Below are 21276 nucleotides of genomic sequence, written 5' to 3' on the forward strand. Positions count from 1 at the left end.
TGAGATGCAAATGTAGTTCCCGACATTACTCAGTGGGAAACTCAACTTGCCTTTAACCGGCTGTCAAAGTCGGGAGGACAAAAGTACAAATTCATTTTCGGATGGCAGGAAACTGACTTTTTCATTCACGCCAAATTTACTGCCCCCGCCCGCCATGATTTCTGCCACTGGTGGGATTGGAAAATTTCGCCCTAAGACAATTACACATACTGTAATGCCTGTAGCCAATGGACTTTCATTTTTAAACTGCAAAGTCACTTTGTTTTAAAACACAACTCTTAAATGTAACTCAATCTCAAAATTATCTTGGTAAATAAAAATAAAGATGAAAAGACCAAAAATGTCACAGCAATCTTATTCCTTTCTCCAATATTGGGCTGGATTTTGCTTTGGGAGTGAAGTTAATGGTGTCTGCCATTGGTCAGAATTACAGACTTCTGTTAGTCAGATGTTTTTTAAGTTTTTAGATTTTTTCCATGGCAAATTGCTGAAAGTCCAAGCTGGTAATGTTGCAATGAGGCAAATCAGGCATCTGGCTCTGGGTGAATAGGGCAAACAATAGTGCATTTCCTTAACCAATCAATTGAAGGATTGTGAAATTCACACTGCAAGGACTGAGAAATGTACATTAAGGTGAATAAATTCAATGTCAAATCAAGTACAGAAAGAGAGAAAAGAAGAGATTGGATTAAGAGTGAGAAAAAAAGACAACGAAAAGTAAAAGAAAATTAAATTTTGAATTTCACATTTTAAAATATCCAATAATTAGAACCTGAAATTTCCTCCAAATAAATATTGGGAAGACTGATGCAATTGACTTTGGTCTTTGCCACACAATCTGCTCCCTAGCTACCGACTCCACCCTGGCAACTGTCTGAGGCTGAACTAGATTGGTTGCAACCTCGGTGCCATATCAGACCTCGAGATGAGCTTTCAGCCACATTTCCATGCCATCACTAAGACTGCCTGTTTTTGCCTCTGTAACCACCTGACTGTACCCCGCCTCATCTCATCTCTGCTGAAACTGTCATTCATGCCTTTGCTACCTCCAGACTTGAATCCCAATGCACTCTAGTCAGCCTCCCACACTCTACCACCTGCAAATCTGAGGTCATCCAAAGCTGAGCTGCCCTTGTCCTAACTCGCGCCAAGTCCCATTCACCCATTCCTGTGCTCATCACTTAGTTAAGCAATGACTCCATTTTAAAATTGTCATCCCACCACAGCTGATGGAGTTTGAATTACATTAATTAAATTTAGAATTGAAAGCAAGTCTCAATAATGGTGCCACAAAACTATCACTGATTGTTGTAAAAACCTATCTGGTTCAGGATAGGGTCATGAGGACTCGAAACGTCAACTCTTTTCTTCTCCGCCGATGCTGCCAGACCTGCTGAGTTTTTCCAGGTAATTCTGTTTTTATCTGGTTCAATAATGTCCTTGAGGGAAAAATAAATCTGCTGTCCTTACCTGATCTGGCCTAAATGTGGCTCCAGACCCACAGAAATGTAGTTGACGCTTAACTCCCTCTGAAATGGCCTGTTTAAGGGCAATTAGAGATGGGCAACAAATGTTGGCCTTCCCAGTGATGCCCACATCCCATCAAAGAATTTAAAGAGCTCCACCATTGGTAGCTGAGCATTCAGTTGCCAAGGGGTATAGATCTGGAGTTCCCTCTCTACCTCTATTTCCTCCTTTAAGGTGCCCCTCAAAACACATCACTTTGACAAAGCTATTAGCCATCTGCCCAAGTCTCTCCTTATGTGTCAAATTTTGTTCTATAATGCTCCTATGATATTAAAGGCTCTATAAAAGTACAAATTATTGTTGTGAAATAAGAATACACACTTGCAGTAGTTAATTTTCAGTGCCAGAGGGGCTGATTGGCAGCAATTAATAGTTATTACATTGTTACTAGGGCAATTAAACTAGAATGAAAAAGACAACTTTCTGTGGCAGTTTAGTTCATGTCTACTGTGCAAGTACTGCAACTTCATGCCACTCAAAGCATGTCAGTAATGTGGCAGACAACCAGATGCCATTTTTGTGAAGCTACCAGTGGAGTAGTGCAATTCAGACAGCAACTAGTGGATTTTTGAATTTAAGCATACATCTGTTTCTCGCCTGAAGTTGCAGCGCAATTGCCATCACCATTAGTTTGACAGGAAAATCAGGACCATTATCTCCATAGGCACTCAAGGTCAAATGTTGTTTTGTAATGTTCCTGTGAAGCAGCTTGGAACTTCTTATTGCATTAAAGGCACTATCAAAATTAACTTGTTGTTGCAGTATTGGTAGGACTACCAAAGGGAAATGAAGAAGGACTGGAAGTCATGCCTATAGATATCAGATGGTATGACTTGTCATAGAGTCATCATTTTCAGGAATAAATGTAAGTAAGTTGTGTCCTTTAAAAGGGAACTTGATGATAAGTTTCTGAGAGAACGTTTCCAGTTACAAGAGGGAGAATTGAGCGGGAGCGGGCACGGGCGGGTGCGCAGCCAATCGCCACCCATGATCGGCTGGGTGCCGCCATTTTGCATGGGCGGGCCAATTAAGGCCTGCCCAGCGTGACATGCACTCGGAAGCGCTGAGCACTCCCTGTGGGCGGGGGGAGTAGGCTGAGTCAGGGCCTGCGCCCTTTCGCGTATGCGCGTGAAAGAAAGAGCGCAGAAATCTTCCAGAGGCACAGGGACAGAGCTGCCTCAGGGAGATTAGTTTGATTTTTAAAAATTTTAATGAAGAAAAAAAAATTTAAGACATGTCCCCTCATGTGATAAAGTTAAGTGAGCTGGAACATGTCAATTAATTTTAATTAAAAAATGTATTTAATTTATAAACCCTTCATGAAACCTCATCCCACCCATGAATGAGGTTTCATGACAAATGCGAAGGCTGCCTGGGCTCTTCGCCTGCCTACCAACCTTAAGGTTGGATGGGCAGCTCAGTTAATAACTTTAATTAGTTTTTAAATGGTCTTAATAGGCCTTTGACAGTTCGGCGAGTGCGCAGCCAACTCCGCTGCGCACCTGCCGAACTGAGGATCAGAATGACATGCGGTGACGTCGGGACGCACATAATTTTATGCGTCGGCGAGCGGGCCCCGTCCCCACTCACCGACCCAAAGATTCTGGCCAGCAAGTTTATTGTTTAGATTATGGTGTGTGTCTGCAGAAATTTCAGGGAGCTGGGTTGGAATTCCACAGAATATGCCCTGAATGGGCCAGTTTCCTTGGTATGCTCCAAGAGACAGCTTTACTCGGAAGTGACATGGCAGAAAATGAAGTTATGCTGTCTTTTTGATGGGCCTGTTAGTCTTTCCTTGCCTTCTTTGTACATTTGCATGTGCAGACTAGGGGTAGTCTCTCGGTCTGCCCTGATATGTGGCATAGAGGATTCAGCCAGGCAGAAGCTGGACCAAGGAACAATCTCCACTCTGTAACCTCCCAGTGGAAAATTCATCCCTTGTCCTTTTTTGCTATGACCTGTGCATAAATCAGCAAACGTGTAGTTAGTATTCCCTCCACATTTATTTCTAGATGTTAACCATCACATTTAAATCTTTGGAATAGCTTGGCCCTTGAAACATACAGATAAAGACAGGCACAAAAAGGTGCTCTGTTCCATCCAGCCTGGCCCACACAATTGTGATGCCTTCTTCATTACAGTATGTAGACTTCTCACCTCACCCAGTGGTAAAATTGAGCTAAAAATTCAGTTCAATTTTTGGAAAAAATATCTGGTAAATTCCTCATAGGCAATCAAAACTAGTTCAGGATATCAGTCTTGCTCTGGTAGAGCCATGCATTACAAGGCGATTGCTTTACTACTCCTGCTCTGCAAATATTTGAATACAGACCTTTGAATTCTTGCCTCCATTGATCTCCAGCCCAGCTCTGTATCAGCAGCCACTCCCTGAAAATTCATTGCTGAATTGAAGCCAGAAGGTGGGTTGGCCAGATTTCCCACTTCTGTGTAATTATGGCTTGAACAAAATCTTTTTTATAAAGCGCCCACAAATTCACTTGGAGCTAATCCCATTCCTTTAATTCACTGGGACCTGATCTAATACATTTTTTTTTTATTCATTCATGGGATGGGCAATACATGCTGACATTGCTAGTGAGGCTTACATGGGAGAAGGGCATCATGAGGATGGCCAACATGTATTGCCTATCACTAAATGCCCTTAGGAACTTGGTGCTGAACTGTCTTTTAGAACCGTTGCAGTCCATGTTGTCTAGGTACATCTAGAGTTGTGTTAAGGAGCAAGTTCCAGAGTTTTCACCCAGTGACAGTGAGGGAACAGTGATACATTTCCAGTCAGGATGGGGTGTGACTTGGAGAGGAGCTTGCTGCCCTTGTTCTTCTAGGTATTAGAGGCTGCAGGATTGGAAGGTGCTGTTGAAGGCGACTTGGTGAATTGCTGCAATGCATCATGTAGATGGTACACGCAGCTGCCAAAGTGCATCAGTGGTAGACGGAGTGAATGTTTAAGGTTCAAATCAATCAGGCTGCTTTGTCTTGGATGGTGTTGAGTTTTTTGAGTGTTATTGGAACTGTGCTCATCCAGTTGAGTGGACAGTATCCTTTAATACTTCTGACTTGTGCCTTGTAGATGGGGACAGGCTTTGGGGAGTCAGCAGGTGAGCTAATCACTACAGATTCCAGCCTCTGACCTGCTCTTGTAGCCACAGTATTTATATGGCTGATCAAGTTCAGTTTCTGATCTGTGGTAACTCACAGAATGTTAATAGTGGGGCTTTCAGCAATGGTAATGTCATTGAATGTCAAGAGGAGATGATTAGGTTCTCTGTTGATGGAGATGGTCATTGTCTAGCATTTGGGCAGTCCAAATGTTACTTTCCACCTAGCAGTCCAAGCCTGAATGTTGTCCAGGTCTTGCTGCATGTGGACATGGACTGCTGAAGTATCTGAGGAATTACACATGATACTGAACACTTTGCAAACATCAGTAGCATCCCCGCTTCTGACCTTATGGTGGAGGATGATTTCATTGATGAAGTAGTTGAAGATGGCTGGACCCAGGGTACTAGCCTGAGGGACTCCTACAATGATGTCCAGGGGCTGAGATGCTTGGCTTCTAACAACTACAGCCATCTTCCTTTGTGCAAGGGCTCCTTGGTGTGCTATACTTGGTCAAATGCTACCTTGATGTCAAGGGCAGTCAGTTTCACCTCACCTCTGAAATTCAGCTCTTCTGTCCAAGGCTGTAATGAGGGCTGAAGCTGAGTGGTCCTGGGGGACCCAAACCGAGCATTGGTGAACAGGTTATTGCTGAGTAAGTGCTGCTTGATAGCACTGTGTTATGGCACAGCGGATGGTAAATGCCAAGCTGCTCAAATCTCAGAGGGAAACTTGAAACAGCTGCCACAACTGTTTTGCAATTTGTATTTTTATTTCAAGATGTGTGCCTTGAATTTAGTAGTAATAAGACCACTGAGTCTTAGAGGTTTTTTTTACAAAACTAAAATAAACATTTATTAATAGAAGAAAAGATTTTAAGCACATAGGTCTACAAATTGAAAATAACTCCTAAATCCTCTAATTAATCAAGCTCCCAGTTACACCTCCGTTAAGGCAACAGTAAAATAAGATAGATTTCAATAGATCCAGGCAAACCACACAATACCCTGGATAGTGATATTCACAATGAGTTTCCTTAGCTTTGGTTCCTGTAGGCAGCAACTTGATGCATTGAAGCTGGAGGCTTTTCACACTTGTAAGATCTTAGAAATCCTTCCCCTTACACATAACTTCATCTCCTTTATACAGGGTTCTCCCTTTTTAATGTAAATTCCATTGTCCCAATATGTCTTTGCAACTTTATTTTTTCCATAATACAAACCTCCCCTAGTACTCATATTATCAGTAATTTCAGGGAAAAATAAACACACTGTTTGGCTTAACCTCTGTTGGCTAGGTGTAACACCTTAACATCTCTTTGAGATTCATGACTCTGGTTTATCTAAAAATGCAAATGTTCCTCACATCTCACATCCTAAAAATTCAGCCATGTTTACATATTCAGCATTTCAAACCTAGCTTCTCTTTTGATAGCTCAAAAGCTCCAGACTAGCTGTCTGCAATTCAATTAAAACCTCCCCACACACAACCGCACACAGAGAAACTAATCCAAACCCCACTATTAACCTGTTTTTACAATAAATCACAATAATATTATGAAAATTATTTTATTTTCATGACAACTGTCAATGACGCATTCCATCACTTTGCTATGTAGACTGATGGGGTGGTAATTAACTAGTTTGGATTTGTCCTTTTTTTTAAGGACAGGATATGCCTGAGAAATTTTACACATTGTCGGGTAGATGCCAGTGTTGTAGCTGCATTGGAACAGCTTGACCAAGGGCACGGGTAGTTCTGGAGCATGAGTCATGAGCACTACAGCTAGGGACCATAACCATTGCTATATCCAGTGCCTTCAACCATATTACTCACTCACAGGAAATCAAATTGCCTGAAGATTGGCATCTATGGTGATAGATACCTCTAGAGCTGGCTGGGATGGATCCACTTGCTACTTCTGGCTGGAGATGGCTGCAAATGCTTTACCTTGTTCTTTTCACAGATGTGCTGGGCTCCCCCATCGTTCAGGTTTGTGGAGTCCCCTCCTCCTGTAAGTTGTTTAATTATCCACCATTGCACACAACTGGATGGTGGCCATGCTGTAGAGCTTGATCTGATCCATTGGTTCTGGGATCACTTAGCTCTGTCTATGTCCTGAGTTGTAGTTTCACCAGGTTGATACCTCATTTTTAGGTATGTCTGGTGCTGCTCCTGGCATGCCCTCCTGTACTCCTCATTAAACCATTGTTGGTCACCCAGCTTGTTGACTATGGTAGAGTGGGGGATATATTTGGCCATGAGGTACAGATTGAGGCTTAATGCAATTACTGATGGCCCACATCGCCACATGGATGCCCTGTTTTTGCTGCCATCTGATGATGAATCACTGGAAACTATTAATTTTGGCAGAGAGGTCTTTTGTAGTCTCTGAGCAATCTTGGCCTTCTGCCACAACACTAGACATTTTCATCCCATATAGTGGCTGCACCAGCTAGCTGTTGCTGTGAAATCTTAGCTGAACTCAGGGTTTGATTTGGCCCATTTTAAGTGCATATGTACGCATTGCAGTTCTGGTGATGATGTAACCATTCTGATGATTTTCAAGGATTGATTCTGATACATGCTTCTCAAGGTCAGGCCAGTAGCTGGTCCCTGTTCTCATGGCACATTAGGCCTTGGATATCTTCTTCAGGCAGATTGCTTTTTCTTCTATTCTCGCACCAGTTTTTCCACTGACACTGAATTCCCTCGCTGCAGCGTTATTTAATGAGTTAGCAAATGTCATGGCTTTTAGCTTGAAACTGACTTCTTACTTCAGTCTTTTTGCTGGAGGACCCATTTCTGTTTGTCGTTTGCCACACGCAGCCCGTGTTGTGTTGGGGTGTCTCAAACTCCTGCACATCTTCTTGGCAACATGGACTGTATCAACCTGCTTAGTCCCATGCGCTGACTTGTAGGGTTAAGTAAAACCCTTCCTGGGATGAAAAAATGAGGCCAACTACTAATGTGAGTATAAAATTTCTTAGTAGAAAAACGTGGGGTAGGGGTAGGGTGTCGACTTATACACCAAGTATAGGCCTAAACATGATTTTTGGTGCCAGAAAATATGGGGTTGTCTGATACAGTCTGTCAACTTACATGCCACGGTCTACAGTACATTCTGTGTTCTTGCTGTCTTCACTGCTTCTTCCAAGTGCTGTTCAGCATAGCTTGTAGATAGTAATTGTTCAATGATAAAGCTGCACAAGTAATGTGTCTATAGAAAAAGGAAATTGTGTCTTAGTTTGTATTGGTAGGACCACTGAGGGCAAATTAAGAATATTATACCCAGGCTTTGGTACATCTGCATTTGGAATATTGCGACCAGTATTCAGCACCACACTTGATGGAGAATATTGAGGCAGTAGAATGGATGCGGAAGCGGGTACCCAGGTTAAATAAAATCATTGAGCTCTTACTTATGGGGATACATTGTGAAAATTGGAGAGTCACCCACTCACCCCGTCATCTCTGTGCTCACTGAACTACATCAGTTCCCGGTCCAACAACCCCTTGATTTTGAAATTCTCATCCTTGTTTTCAAATCCCACCGTAGCCTTGCCCTCTCTATTTCGGTAACCTCCTTCAACCCTTCAATCCTCCATTCTATTTGCATCCTTGCAATTCTGGCCTCTTGTGCAACTCGATTTCCACTGCTCCACAATTAGCAACCATGCCTTCAGCTGCCTAGGCTCTAAGCTCAGAATTCCCTCCCCAGACCTCTCTACCTCTCTCAAACTCCTCTTTCAAGAAGCTCCTTAAAACCTACCTCTTTGACCAAGCATTTGGCCACCTGTCCAAATGGGGCTGCTCTTTCTCTAGGAGTAAATGGCGGAATCTTAGCCCTGTAGAGGTGGGATTGGAGGTGGGACTGGAAGCAATACTTGAAAATAGTGCATTGGGTCAGCTCCCCTGTGCGACCCCACCTCTGAGTGCCCTAACGGGAGGTAGGGCCAAAACAGCAGTGGCTAACCACCCAACAGCAGCAGGTAGCCAATTAGGCCATTTAAGGGGCCAATCTGGGAAGACTTGCTGATGTTGTCAGGTTCTTCCCGACATCGTATGGCCTCACCGCCCTCAGCCCCCAACTGAGGTTTAAGCCTGCCAGGCACCTGGAGGAGAAGGCCACAGCCATAGCCACACGCAAACCCATTGTGGAATTTCCCCTCCATAATGATGACATCTGTAGCCATTTATTTTTAAATTTTCAGAACGCTTCAGAAAGCACCTCCATCTTGAAATGCCCTCCTGATTCCCCACCTGCCTCAGCAGGATCCACATCTCTGTGAGGGGCTGCCAGCTGTGCAGAGCTTCAGGCTCTCTGATTGGGCCTCCGGCCTCGGGAATCCACCCGGCATCCTTAATTGGACAGCAAGTGCAAAGGAAGCCTGTTAATTGGCCCCTCCTATGCGCCCACACTCACAGCAGCCAGCCCACACCAGCAGGGTCAGGATCAACGTTTGATTCCAACGGCAGAAAAATTTCAAAGCTGGTAACGTTTCGCCCAAAGTCTCCTATTATTTCCCTTGCTTGTTTAGGTTTTGACTTTTTTTTGCAAGACAAGTTGCTGAAAGTGCAAGCAGGTAACAAACAAAACCTGGCATCTGGGGCCTGAGTGACTCCTTATTCAGTCAGATTGAAGGATTATGAAATTAACAGTGCAAGTACCAAGAAGGAAATGGAAATTAGAATGCATGAATTCAATGCCAAATCATGTTCAGAAAGAGAAATAAAGAGAATGAAAGAATCATACAGAACCTTACAGAATCTTAACAGCACAGAAGGAGGCCATTCAGCCCATCATGTATGTACCAGCTCTCCAACTGAGCATTATGACCTAGTGCAAATGCCCTACCTTTTCCCCATACCCCTGCACATTGTTTCTATTCAAATAATTATCTAATGGGCTCTTGAATGCCTCATTGAACCTGCCTCCACCACACTTTCAGGCAGTGCATTGCAGACTCAAACCACTCATTGTGTGAAAAAGTTTTTTCTCACATCACATTTGCTTCTTTTGCAAATCACTTTAAATCTGTGCCCTCTCATTCTTGATCCTTTTATGAATGGGAACAGTTTCTCCCTATCTACTCTGTCCAGCCCCCTCATGATTTTGAAAACTTCTATCAAGTCTCCTCTCAGCCTCCTCCTCTCCAAGGAAAACAGTCCCAACTTCTCCAATCTATCCTCATAGCTGAAGTTTCTCATCCCTGGGACCATTCTTGTAAACCTCTTCTGCACTCTCTCCAATGTGTTCACATCCTTCCTATAATATGGTGCTCAGTACTGTACACAGTATTCCAGCTGAGGCCTAACGAGGGCCTTATATAAATTCAGTATAACCTCCCTCCTTGTGTACTCTATGCCCCTACTAATAAAGTCCAGGATACTATATGTGTTATTAACTGCTCTCTCCACCTGCCCTGCCACCTTCAATGATCTGTGAATATATACACCCAAGTCTTGCTGCTTCTGCACTCCCTTCAAAAATCTACCCCTTATTTTATATTGCCTGTCCATGTTCCTCCTACCAAAATGCATCACCTCACGCTCCTCTGCATTGAACTTCATCTGCCACCTATCTGCCCACTCCACCAACTTGTCTTTGTCCTCTTGAAGTTCTACACCATCCTCCTCACAGTTCACAACACTCCCAAGCTTTGTATCATCCACAAACTTTGAAATTGAGACAGAGGGAGAAGGAAAAGACAGAAAGGAAAGTGGAAAAAAATTCTAAATTAGACACTTTTAAAATCTCTAACAGCAATAAATCCTGAAGGAATGAGACTCCACACTTGTAATAGTTAATTTTAGTGCCAGAAAGGCAATAGTTAATAGCTATCGCATTGTTAAAAAGTTACTTTATTATAAAAGTGACTACACTTCAAAATTACTTCATTAGCTAAAAAGTGCTTTGAGACCGCTGAAGATTATGAAAGGTGTTATATAAATATAAGTCTTCCTTAGACTGGAATGGGCAACTTAACATTTTGATGACTAACTAATTGCAGCCATCCTTCTGCATGCGGGAACTCGTATAGGGTCGAGCCTGAAGTACATCTCCCTCCCTACTAACCAGAATCACACATACACACCTCATTTGTGACTGCGCTGAGCTGGAGCCTGCGGCCAGAGCTACATTTCCTACCAGAGTTTTTTTTCCTGAAGAAGACCTGGAACTTTGGTGGGAGTTTTATTGGGGGATAGAGGGTGGTGGGGGTGGTGTGGGGGAGGGGGTGGTTGGAGTAGAAGTCCTGGTAGAACTCCGGGTTGATGCTGGAGAAGAAGGTTTGGAACCCAAAATGTGGAGGGTCCTTGGAACTTGGGGAGCAGGATGGTGGTGGGGATAATGGAGAGAGTCTGAAACTTGATGAGGATGGGAGAAATTTCGCGAAACTCGGGTTTTGTGGTGGGGCGCAGAAAGGCCTAGAACTGAAGTGGGGGAGAAGGCATGGAACATGGCGATGGGTAGTGAGTTAATTCTGGGACTTATGGGGGAAGAGGGGGTGGCCTGGAACTTGATGCTGTGGGGAAGAAGGCTTGGAACTTAGAAAAGGAACAAGGCCAGGAACTTGGGTGGTGGTGGGAGGAGAAAAGCCTGAAAATAGTAAGGGTAGGAGGGAGGAAGAAGGCTTGGATTTCAGGGGAAGTGCTTAGGAACACAGCCAGGAACCCTGGGGGAGGAGTGGAGAACACGGTTAGGAACTCGGAGGTGGGGGTGTTGGGGGTGTTGTGGGGGTGGGAAGGGGATGATGGTGGAGAAGTAGGCAGAATTAGGAGAGGCAATATAAAGTAAATGATACATTTTTAAAAAGGGCAGCAAGAAGCGAGTGACCTGAAGGTGGCAGGATAAGCAGCGAAGGCTATAAAAAGGATAACCGGATCCTTGGCTTTCATATTAGAAACATAGGGCAGAATTTTGCCGTCAGTGAGCAGGGGGCGGGGCCCGCTCGCCAACCCGTAAAATGACACGGGATGACGTTGGGCGGAACCCCCGACGTCATCCAGGCCCATTTAAATCTTCAGGAAGGTGGGGGCGCAGCAAAATCAGCTGCGGGCCCGCCGACCTGTCAATGGCCAATTGAGGCCATTGACAGGATAATTTAAACAATTAAAGGACCTGCCCGTCCAACCTTAAGGTTGGCGGGTCGGCCAGAAGCCCCGGCGGCAAATAGAAAAAACATGAAACCTCATCCACCGGCGGGATGAGGTTTCATGTAGGGTTTTAAAAAGTTTAATAAAGTTATTATGTAAATTATGAACATGTCCCATCTCATGTGATATTGTCACATGAGGGAGACATATTGGGGAATTTCTTTTCTATTTTTAATACTTTTAAAAGTGTCAGCGATCTCCCTGAGGCAGCACTTAGTCTCAGGGAGATGTGCGCTCTTTCGTGCGCATGCGCAAGACCGCACTCTCGCCTTTGGGGAATCCCCCCCTGCCCGCACAGGGAGCGCATAGCACATCCTGCTGGACGTCACGCTGGGTGGGCCTTAATTGGCCCGCCCATGTAAAATGGCGGCGGGGCCCGCTTCTCCGGCGGGGATCGGCTCCCCACCCGCCGGAGATTGGGTCAGGCCCGCCCGCCCGACAGGCAGAAAATTCTGCCCATAGAATACAAAAGCAAGGAAGCTATGCCAAACCTCAGCTGGAGCACTGTGGTTTATTCTGGGCACCACACTTTAGGAAGGATGTCAAGGCTTCAAAGAGGGTACAAAGGAAATATAGTAGAATGGCTCCAAGAATGAAAGATTTCAGGTATGTGAATAGTCTGGAGAAGCTGAGGGTGTTCTCCTAAAAATGAGAACACATTTTATGTTCCTGCAAACATGCATTATGTTGCATTTATATGTTATTGGCCAGACTTCACCATTCCAATGTTGTCCTGTCTTCCACCCTTAATGAACTTGAGCTCATCTAAAACCCGGTTGTGTGTATCCTAACTTGCAGCAAGTCCTGTTCACCCATCACCTTATGCTCGCTGGCCTACATTGGCTTACCACTGAGCAACATCAGAATTTTAAAGTTCCCCTCCTTATGCTGAAATCTTTCCATCCCTCACCCCTCCCTATCTGATATCAGGACTGTGAGCGACCTGAACTCAGAGGTGTCAGTGCTTCACATTATCTGAACCCGGTACAGTGGGTGCTCTGTTTACTCCAAATGGGGGAGTGTGAGCCTCTGAAAGCAGTAGTGTTATCACCGTGAGCTTTGGAGCGTGTCTGACAATGACTAGATCAAATTGCACAATGCAAAACCTTGAATGACACTGCAGGAGACAGCATCAAATTATATATTCCAGACAAACTCTCTCAGATGTGCCTTGTCCTCTGATAGCAACAATCAAAAATCTAGTCCAACCCACTTGTGGTGCAAGTAAACACTGACAACTTTTTAAATGAGTTTAGTTCATCTGTACTGTGCAAATACAAGAATTTCACACCATTCAATGCATTTCACTGGTAAGGCAGGCAGCAAGGTGCCTTTCCTTTCGTAGCTAATAACAGAGTGGACATGGAGTTTTGAATTTAACCACACATTTACCCCTCACCATCATTTTCACATGGTCCATCACTGACACTTCCCTCCCCTTCCTTGACCTCTCTGTCTCAATTTCTGGTGATAGACTGCCCACCAATATTCATTACAAGCCCACCGACTCCCACAGCTATCTCGACTACAACTCCTCACACCCTGCTTCCTGTAAGGACTCCACCCCATTCTCTCAGTTCCTTCGCCTCCGTCGCATCTGTTCTGGTGATGCCACTTTCCAAAACATTTCCTCTGACATGTCTTCCTTCTACCTTAACCGAGGTTTTCCACCCACAGTGGTTGACAGGGCCCTCTACTGTGTCCGGCCCATCTCTCGCGCATCCGCCCTCACTCCTTCCTCTCCCTCCCAGAATGCCCCTGGTGGCATTCCGCAGGGATCATTCCCTCCGGGACACCCTGATCCACTCCTCCATCACCCCGTACACCTCAACCCCCTCCCACGGTACCATCCCATGTAACCGCAGAAGGTGTTATAACTGCCCCTTTACTTCCCCCCTCCTCACCGTCCAAGGTTTCACTTGCACTTCCCTCAATTTAGTCTACTGCATTTGCTGCTCCCAATGTGGTCTCCTCTACGTTGGAGAGACCAAATATAGACTGGGTGACCGCTTTGCGGAACACCTTCGGTTTGTCCGCAAGCATGACCCAGATCTCCCTGTTGCTTGCCATTTCAGTACACCACCCTGCTCTCAAGCCCACATGTCCATCTTTGGCCTGCTGCAATGTTCCAGTGAAGCTCAACGCAAACTGGAGGAACAGCACCTCATCTTCCGATTAGGCACTCTACAGCCTTCCGGACTTAACATTGAGTTGAACAACTTCAGATCATGAACTCTGTCCTCCATCTCCACCCCCTTTCTGATTCCCCTTTTTCCAATAATTTATATTTTTTAAATATATTTTTCTTTTCCCACCTATTTTTAAATTTATTTCGATCTATCGTTTTATCTCCACCTTTTAGCCCATTTTGATCCCTTCCCCCCACCCACCCCCACTAGGGCCATCTGCCACTTATTTGTCCTGCTTTCTACCCTTCATGTCACCATTAGCACATTCCTTAGATACAATCACCACCGTCAACACCCCTTTGTCCTTTTGTCTATGACATCTTTGGCAATCTCTTCTTTGCCTCCACCTTTCACTGGCCCTCTATCCAGCTCTAACTGTCCCACCCCCCTCAACCAGCTTATATTTCACCACATTTCTATATTTCTTTAGTTCTGTTGAAGAGTCATTCGGACTCGACACGTTAACTGTGTTCCTCTCCGCAGATGCTGTCAGACCTGCTGAGTTTTTCCGACTATTTTTGTTTTTGTTCCCCTCACCTGAAGTTGATGTAACATTTTCACATTGATAATGGAGAACGGCATTAGCCTCGCCATTACTTTGACAGGAATATCTGCAGCATTACCACTCTCCATGATGACGTGAACACTATTCAAAAGGAAACGTGCATTTTAAAAAGGATGGGAAACAGCTGGGAACATAGAATATATTGTTTGCACTACTCCCTCATGATCTTCATAAATCCACCCATTTTGATCGATAGGTGCCATGATAGTGCCAAAACCCCTCTCAGAGCAGCAATGTTGATAATGCAGCTAGAAAATCTACTTTTACACTCCCAGATGTGGATTACACCCTTCCAGCTAGGATTCCTGTTGTTTTTGGAACTTCTTGTTTTGGTGGGAACGCTTAACATTCTACCTCTACATAAAAGATGCAGCATGATTTTAAGTTGTACTAATTTTCTGTTTAATAATGCATGGAATTTGGAGTAATTTAAATAGGAGCTAATCAGAAATAAACAACTTATGAAACCAAAAGATATTGGCATTTCATTTTCATTTCAAGAAAATGGGAGTGAGAAGAAACCGCACAGTGGAATTCTATAAACTTCTCCATTTCACTCTCCTCCTTTAAGGCCTTGATTAAACCCCCCTTAATCTTTCTTACATTTCCCTTTGTCTGAGTGCCTATTTTTCTGATGGCACCTCTGTGAAGCATCTTGGGATGTTTTTCGATGCTAAAGGTGCTATATTAATGTAAGTTGTCATTGTTGTTGTTGAAGAAGAATTTATTAATTGGTTGATTTCTTCTTTTTAGCATCCGGATGAGAAGAGACTGGAAGGGCTTTCCAAACAACTGGATTGGGATGTCCGCACAATTCAGCGTTGGTTTCGACAGCGAAGGAACCAGGAGAAGCCCAGCACCCTTACCAAATTTTGTGAGAGCATGTACGGATTTAATCTGTTGTGTTTTATTCCAGTAGAATTAAAGAGAGTTTGTAATCTGATAGTATTAGAAAGGGGATTCATTTGCTGTGATTAAGTTAGTTATTTTGTTAGTTACTCTTCTGCTTTCAGCATTGGAGGTATTAACATATGTTACCAGTGCAATTTTGAGTTTGTTGTGGGATATAAAGTATAAAAATCAAAGGGGTACTCTTGTTTCTCTGAGATTGCTATGTTGGAAAATGCAGTGGTAAAGAAACTAACATGATGTGAATTGTTAATATAGGCTAAACTAATGGAAAAGAGAAGCGGCTTGGTAGCATAGAATTTGAGTATTCCTGAAAAAAGACACATGCTGACGAAGATTTTTGTCTTGCACTCATCAGGACAGATGCAAGAATGACAAGTTTCAAAGGGAACAACGATTTATACTGCATGAGAAATGGGGGTGCTGATTGGTATGCATATCGACCCTGATTGGTTGAGGTGTTGCAATGGCAAATGCACCCGCAGCTATAGGCCCCCATACTTCTGTTTATTTAAAATAGATGCAATGTCTGGACATATTCCTTTTGCCTGCAGAGGATAGGTCCCTGCATATGAATATATTTAGCTTCTAGCAAGCAAAAGTGAGTTACTTTGTGAGCCTGACTGATAATTTTAATTGGTTGTTAGTGTAATTCTTAGCACACTCAGGATTGATCAGCAAGTGCTGCCCAATCACAGAATAACATCTAGTGTTAGACATTATGTTCTAAGCTTTGCAAGGACAGGTATGGCAAAGCCTCGAACAATCCAAGCTGACTTGCTAACCAATGAACACCCCTTTTCTCATGTGATTTAAATTGTTGTTCCTTCTGAAATTTGGCATTCTTGCTTCTGTCCTGGTAAATGAAAGATGAGAAGCTTCGACAGCATGTGGGCAGAATCATCCCAGATTTACCCAGAGTGCAGTAGCAGGCAGGAAAAAAGTCATTTTAGCTGCCAGCCGAAACGGCTTTTCACACCGTATCATCCCATTCCCGCTTCTATAATTAAGCAGCCACAGAAACGTGCTGTCTCACTGGTGGGTAGCCTCCAATTTGCTCATCATGCTGTTACCTCAGAATTTCCTCATGCAGGGCGCCATGTTTAAACTTTAGTTGTGCACACTTTTTTATTCATTGGATGTGGGCATCACTGGCTAGGCCAGCATTTATTGCCCATCCCTAATCACCCTTGTTCAGAGGGCATTAAGCAGCCAGTGTCATGGCTGGCATCTCCCCAGCTGCTGCAGCCTCATCAGATGCCACGGTCACTAGCAGAGAGGCAGAGGAGCTGCTGCCATCATCCAGAGTGCCCTGAGAGGAGCCTGCAGAAACGACAGGCAGCTCGTGCGCCAACGTGAGGTTGTTTTGGACCTCCCTGCTCACTATTGATGGATGGGCATCTAGCTGGGATACTGGGTGCCCAATCCATCTCCCACACTGACACTGACCAGTGCAGTGCTTATGCTCCGTATGGACTCCTCCACAATGGACACCATGGCAAGCATTCCCTCATGTATCTCCGCCAGGCCCTCCCATACACCTGCTGGACGTCCAGCATCTGCTGCCTCAGGGACGATTCCAGAAGCCCATCATCAGCCACCAACTGAGCATTGTCCTGGTCCCCATCAGTCCTCCGACTACCGATGCCCTGGGCACTCTCTGCCTCTGCCTGCACCTCAAGTGAGTGTGAAATGCCCTCAGCGATAGACTACACGCCAATGTTATGCCCACCGAGGTGCTGGTATCCGCGCTGGTACCTGCTTGACAGAGAGGGTGTGACGCATGTGCGTGCTGAGCATGATGGTCCTCAGGGGTCAGGGTGGGCCTTCAGGCTCCTCATAACAAACTGCTGGTGAGCCTAAAAGGGAGAAGAAGGACATGTCATTAGTTTAACTCATTAGGGTATCAGTGTGCATGCCTGACACCCTGATCAGACAGAGATATGCACCATGGTGCCCTTGTCTTTTGATTATCAATGGGGTTTCCAGGTTTGAGGCTCACATCAATGTAGAGACTACACTGGAATGGTAGCAATAACTGACATTCTTATCCCAGTGCACTGCACTCTTACCTCCCCCGGTACCCCAACCTTACCATGGCTGCTTGACCAAGATGCATGGAGCCTCTCCAGCTCCAGGGCCTCCTGCTCGTATCATGAGAGGATGAGGAGGTGTGGGGGGGCCCCCTCCAGTCTGCAACCTCTCTGCATTGTCATGGGATGTTTTCTCCTGAAAGGACAGAGGAGCATTGATTAGTCCACCCTCTACCTGCAGCGCCATTGCAGCCTGGCCAACCCCACCTGAGGAACACCTCGCAGGGCTCAGCACATTCATGACCCTGGAGCCGCAAGGCGCTCAGTGCAAACAGCCAAGGCTCACCCCATTGGCCAGATCCTGACTCATTGACATTCGCCAATCAGACTGTAACACCCCTGAGGTCCACAGGGGGATGGGCAGCTCTTACCTGTTCTGCAAAGTGACCCATGCCAACACGGTACTCACCCTTCCCAGTCACAGGAGATCGTTAAAGTGCTTTGGCACTGCACCCATGTGCGCCTCACCGCGTTGTAGCTGCTGGCCCTGGCTGCCACCTCCTCCCAGGCCTTTTTAGTGAAGTGGGGGGGCCTCCTCCTCCCGTCCCTGGGGACAAGCGTTTCTCTCCTCAATGCCACCTCCTCCAGGCGGGCTGTGAGGCACTTACCTGAGAAATGCATGGTTAACGGCACCGCCGACCTGCCCTCCCGCCTGCCGTGTCCACCCGCTACCGTCTCCATCCGCAACACTTCCGCATCCTTCGGTGGCAGCTTTCCAGAGGCTGCTGAGGCCGCATTTGAATCGGCCACCGGGTCGATTGGACCTGGCGGACATCATGCCCCCGCCCGCCCCTTCGCACACATTCCAGGCTGTGTATCACGCTGGGTGGGCCTTAATTGGCCCCCCCCCCCCCCCACTTAAAATCATGGAGCGCTTCTGATCGTGGGTGGCGGTCGGCTTCCCGACTGCCCCCGCCGACCCCACACACCAAGGGTAAAATTCTGCCCTAAGTTTCTGACATGCGGCAGTGGGAAATGGGGCCCACCATTGATGGGTGGAGCGGACGATCGCAAACTGGTTTCACAACTGTGTGAAACAGATTTTTGCCCTTCTCCCCAGATAGTTCCCCACCTGCCCGCCATGACCCCCGATACCAACCGGGCTGGAAAATTCCGGCCTGTCTTTTTTTTTTAGGAATAAGGTATCAGATGTAAATTATTTGTATAATCACAATGTAGGAAACAGCAGCCTGCAAGATTCAGAAGGAGAAGATTCTAATGGCCCAACCTCCTTGATTTTATTATGGAAATGATATTTCAGTCACTACAACCCTACAACATGATCCTTCTCCTCTAAAAAAATCTTTTGACAAATACTGTAGCACAAAAGATAATTATTTAAAAGGCAATAACTTATACATAAAATGGTTGGCTAAATCTTGGGAGTAGACGAGCAATTAACTGAAGGATACAAAGTAGCAGGGACTTGTAACTTTTGGGCTCGGAGGGAAGTGCAATATTTTGTAAATTATAATAATGACTTGGATTCAGAAACCTAATGCAAGCTGAACAAGTTCACATACAATACCAAACTAGGAGGAATTCCTGAATCTCAGGAACTGTAAGATGAAATATGTTAGTGAGTAGGGCAATAGTAGATGAAATTTAATGTGGACAGCTGTAAAGTAGTGTTCAATGGAAGAAAAAAGGGGATCACAATTAGCCAGTAAATTGGGAACAAATAAAATTGTAAATACTTGAAAGGTATGGGACAGGATTTTTGGGTTGTCGGGCGGGCGTGGCGGGCAGGCCCGGGAGTGACCAGGAAACGGTCCACTGCCTGCAATTGGCCCCCAACTGCAAAGCTGAGCACTGCCAGGGTGGGGGGCGGGAGGAGTGCAAGCGCAAAAGTCTGCACATGTGTGGGGGAGCACACACTGCCTCAGAGGGCTGAAGAATTTTAAAATCAAGAATAAAGTTTTTGAAAATGTCTCCACATAGGACTCACTCACATGATAAAAGACACAGTAAAAATTCTGTCAAAACATTTTTTTTACTTTTTTAAAAGTAATGTTGGAAACCTCATCCCGCTGTGGATGAGGTGGCCGCCTGGCTGATTGACCTACCCGCCAACCATAAGGTTGGACGGTCAGCGAAAAATAGCTTTTAATTAATTGATTAATGGCCTTAATAGGCCTCTTAATTGTTGGTGAGCGCGCTGCCGATTCTCGTGCGCGCCTGCTGACCTGAATATCGCGCGAGTGTGCGATGACGTCGGGATGCTCACCCGACATCATTGCACGCTATTTTACGCCTGATCAGGTCGGGTGCGCGCCCGTAAAATTCTGCTCATGAAATTTTAGTAGAATTGATGCTCAATGTGTATAATTGTTGCAGAAGAAGAATCAACATTGTAAATAGAATTGTTGAATTATAAAGCCAAAAAAGTAGTGTACACATCAGAGGAAGTCATGATCAGATCACATCTTGAATTCTCGAACATAGATAATGAAACCATAATGGTAGGTCAGAGAAAAAAACCCACCATTCATTATAGTCAGTGTGTTGAGCAATGAGGAAAGACTGGACAAAGTTTGACCTCTAACCTTGAAAGGAGGCAGCTGACTTTATATAGACATACAATACTAATTGGTATAAGAAAGGTGATCGGAAGACTACTTCAGAGTAAATTTTACAGACCACAAAAATACAGGGATCTGAATTGTTCCAGATCTCCAACATTGGGTTGAGACTTTAGATCACCAGTGCTCTGTAGCATTATGAGGACGGTCATTTGGAGCATAAATGCCAGCATAAACTATAGTTGGGCTAAATGGCCTGTTACTGTTCTGTAGACTCAGTGTGATTAATCTCATCATATTTGGTGGTTCTCATGTAAAATTAGAGTGCCATCTTTAAAAGTTTGAATGCAGACTGCTGCAGAAGGCTGAAAGAGTAGCGGGTATGTGGGAAAGTCCTTGGCTCAACAAGTTGACTTTTAGGTAGATGAACAAAGAACAAAGAAAAGTACAGCACAGGAACAGGCCCTTCGACCCTCCAAGCCTGCGCTGATCATGTTGCCCATTAACTAAAACATTTTGCACTTCCGGGGTCTGTATCCTTCTATTCCCATCCTATTCATGTATTTGTCAAGCTGCCTCTTAAACACCACTATCGTACCTGCTTCCACCACCTCCTCTGGCAGCAAATTCCAGACACTCACTACCCTCTGCGTAAAAAACTTGCCCCGTACATCTCCTCTATAGTTTTCTCCTCTCACCTTAAATCTATGTCCCCTAGTAATTGATTCTTCCACCCTGGGAAAAAGCTTCTGACTATCTACTCTGATGCACTGATAGACCTAGAAAAAGATGGGAAAGACATTGCAAAATGTTACAAGAGAAGAGAACACAGTTCAAAGAAACAGACTTTTCAAAACTTCCTTAATGAGATTTACCAAAAGGTCCCTACAGAAGACAGCTGCAACAAGATGTCTAGAGCCACATGGAAGAAGATGACACAGGTACTAATTGCCAAACCTCTCACTGACAGATTAATGCCCCAGTGTTCAATGAATCAATAATAACAGGCAAAGTAAACAGGCTAGCCACATTCCCTTTTCTTCCCTGATCAACTTTACCTTCCATATTATGAATTACATAGCTAACCCTTCACGCGACACTGTTTAAAGAAGTGCAAAAACTTGGGAACTTACAGTATTTATCACCATCTACCCTAATAACAATTACTTTCATTTGAATTCTCAAAGCCATTT

The 21276-nt window shown here is 44.8% G+C and overlaps 1 protein-coding gene across 4 annotated transcripts in view; it reads left to right on the forward strand.

Annotated features, from left to right (window-relative positions):
- The window catches only part of cers6 (ceramide synthase 6), a 332569-nt gene that overhangs the window by 113647 nt on the left and 197646 nt on the right, over positions 1 to 21276 (forward strand). For all 4 annotated transcript variants that reach the window (XM_078552321.1, XM_078552320.1, XM_078552318.1 and 1 more), the window contains exon 3: positions 15313 to 15443. In XM_078552321.1, the coding sequence (XP_078408447.1) occupies positions 15313 to 15443 (131 nt within the window). The remainder of the gene's footprint in view (positions 1 to 15312; positions 15444 to 21276) is intronic.

Source organism: Cetorhinus maximus, chromosome 11 (genome assembly GCF_964194155.1).
Source record: "Cetorhinus maximus chromosome 11, sCetMax3.hap1.1, whole genome shotgun sequence".
NCBI lineage: Eukaryota > Metazoa > Chordata > Chondrichthyes > Lamniformes > Cetorhinidae > Cetorhinus > Cetorhinus maximus.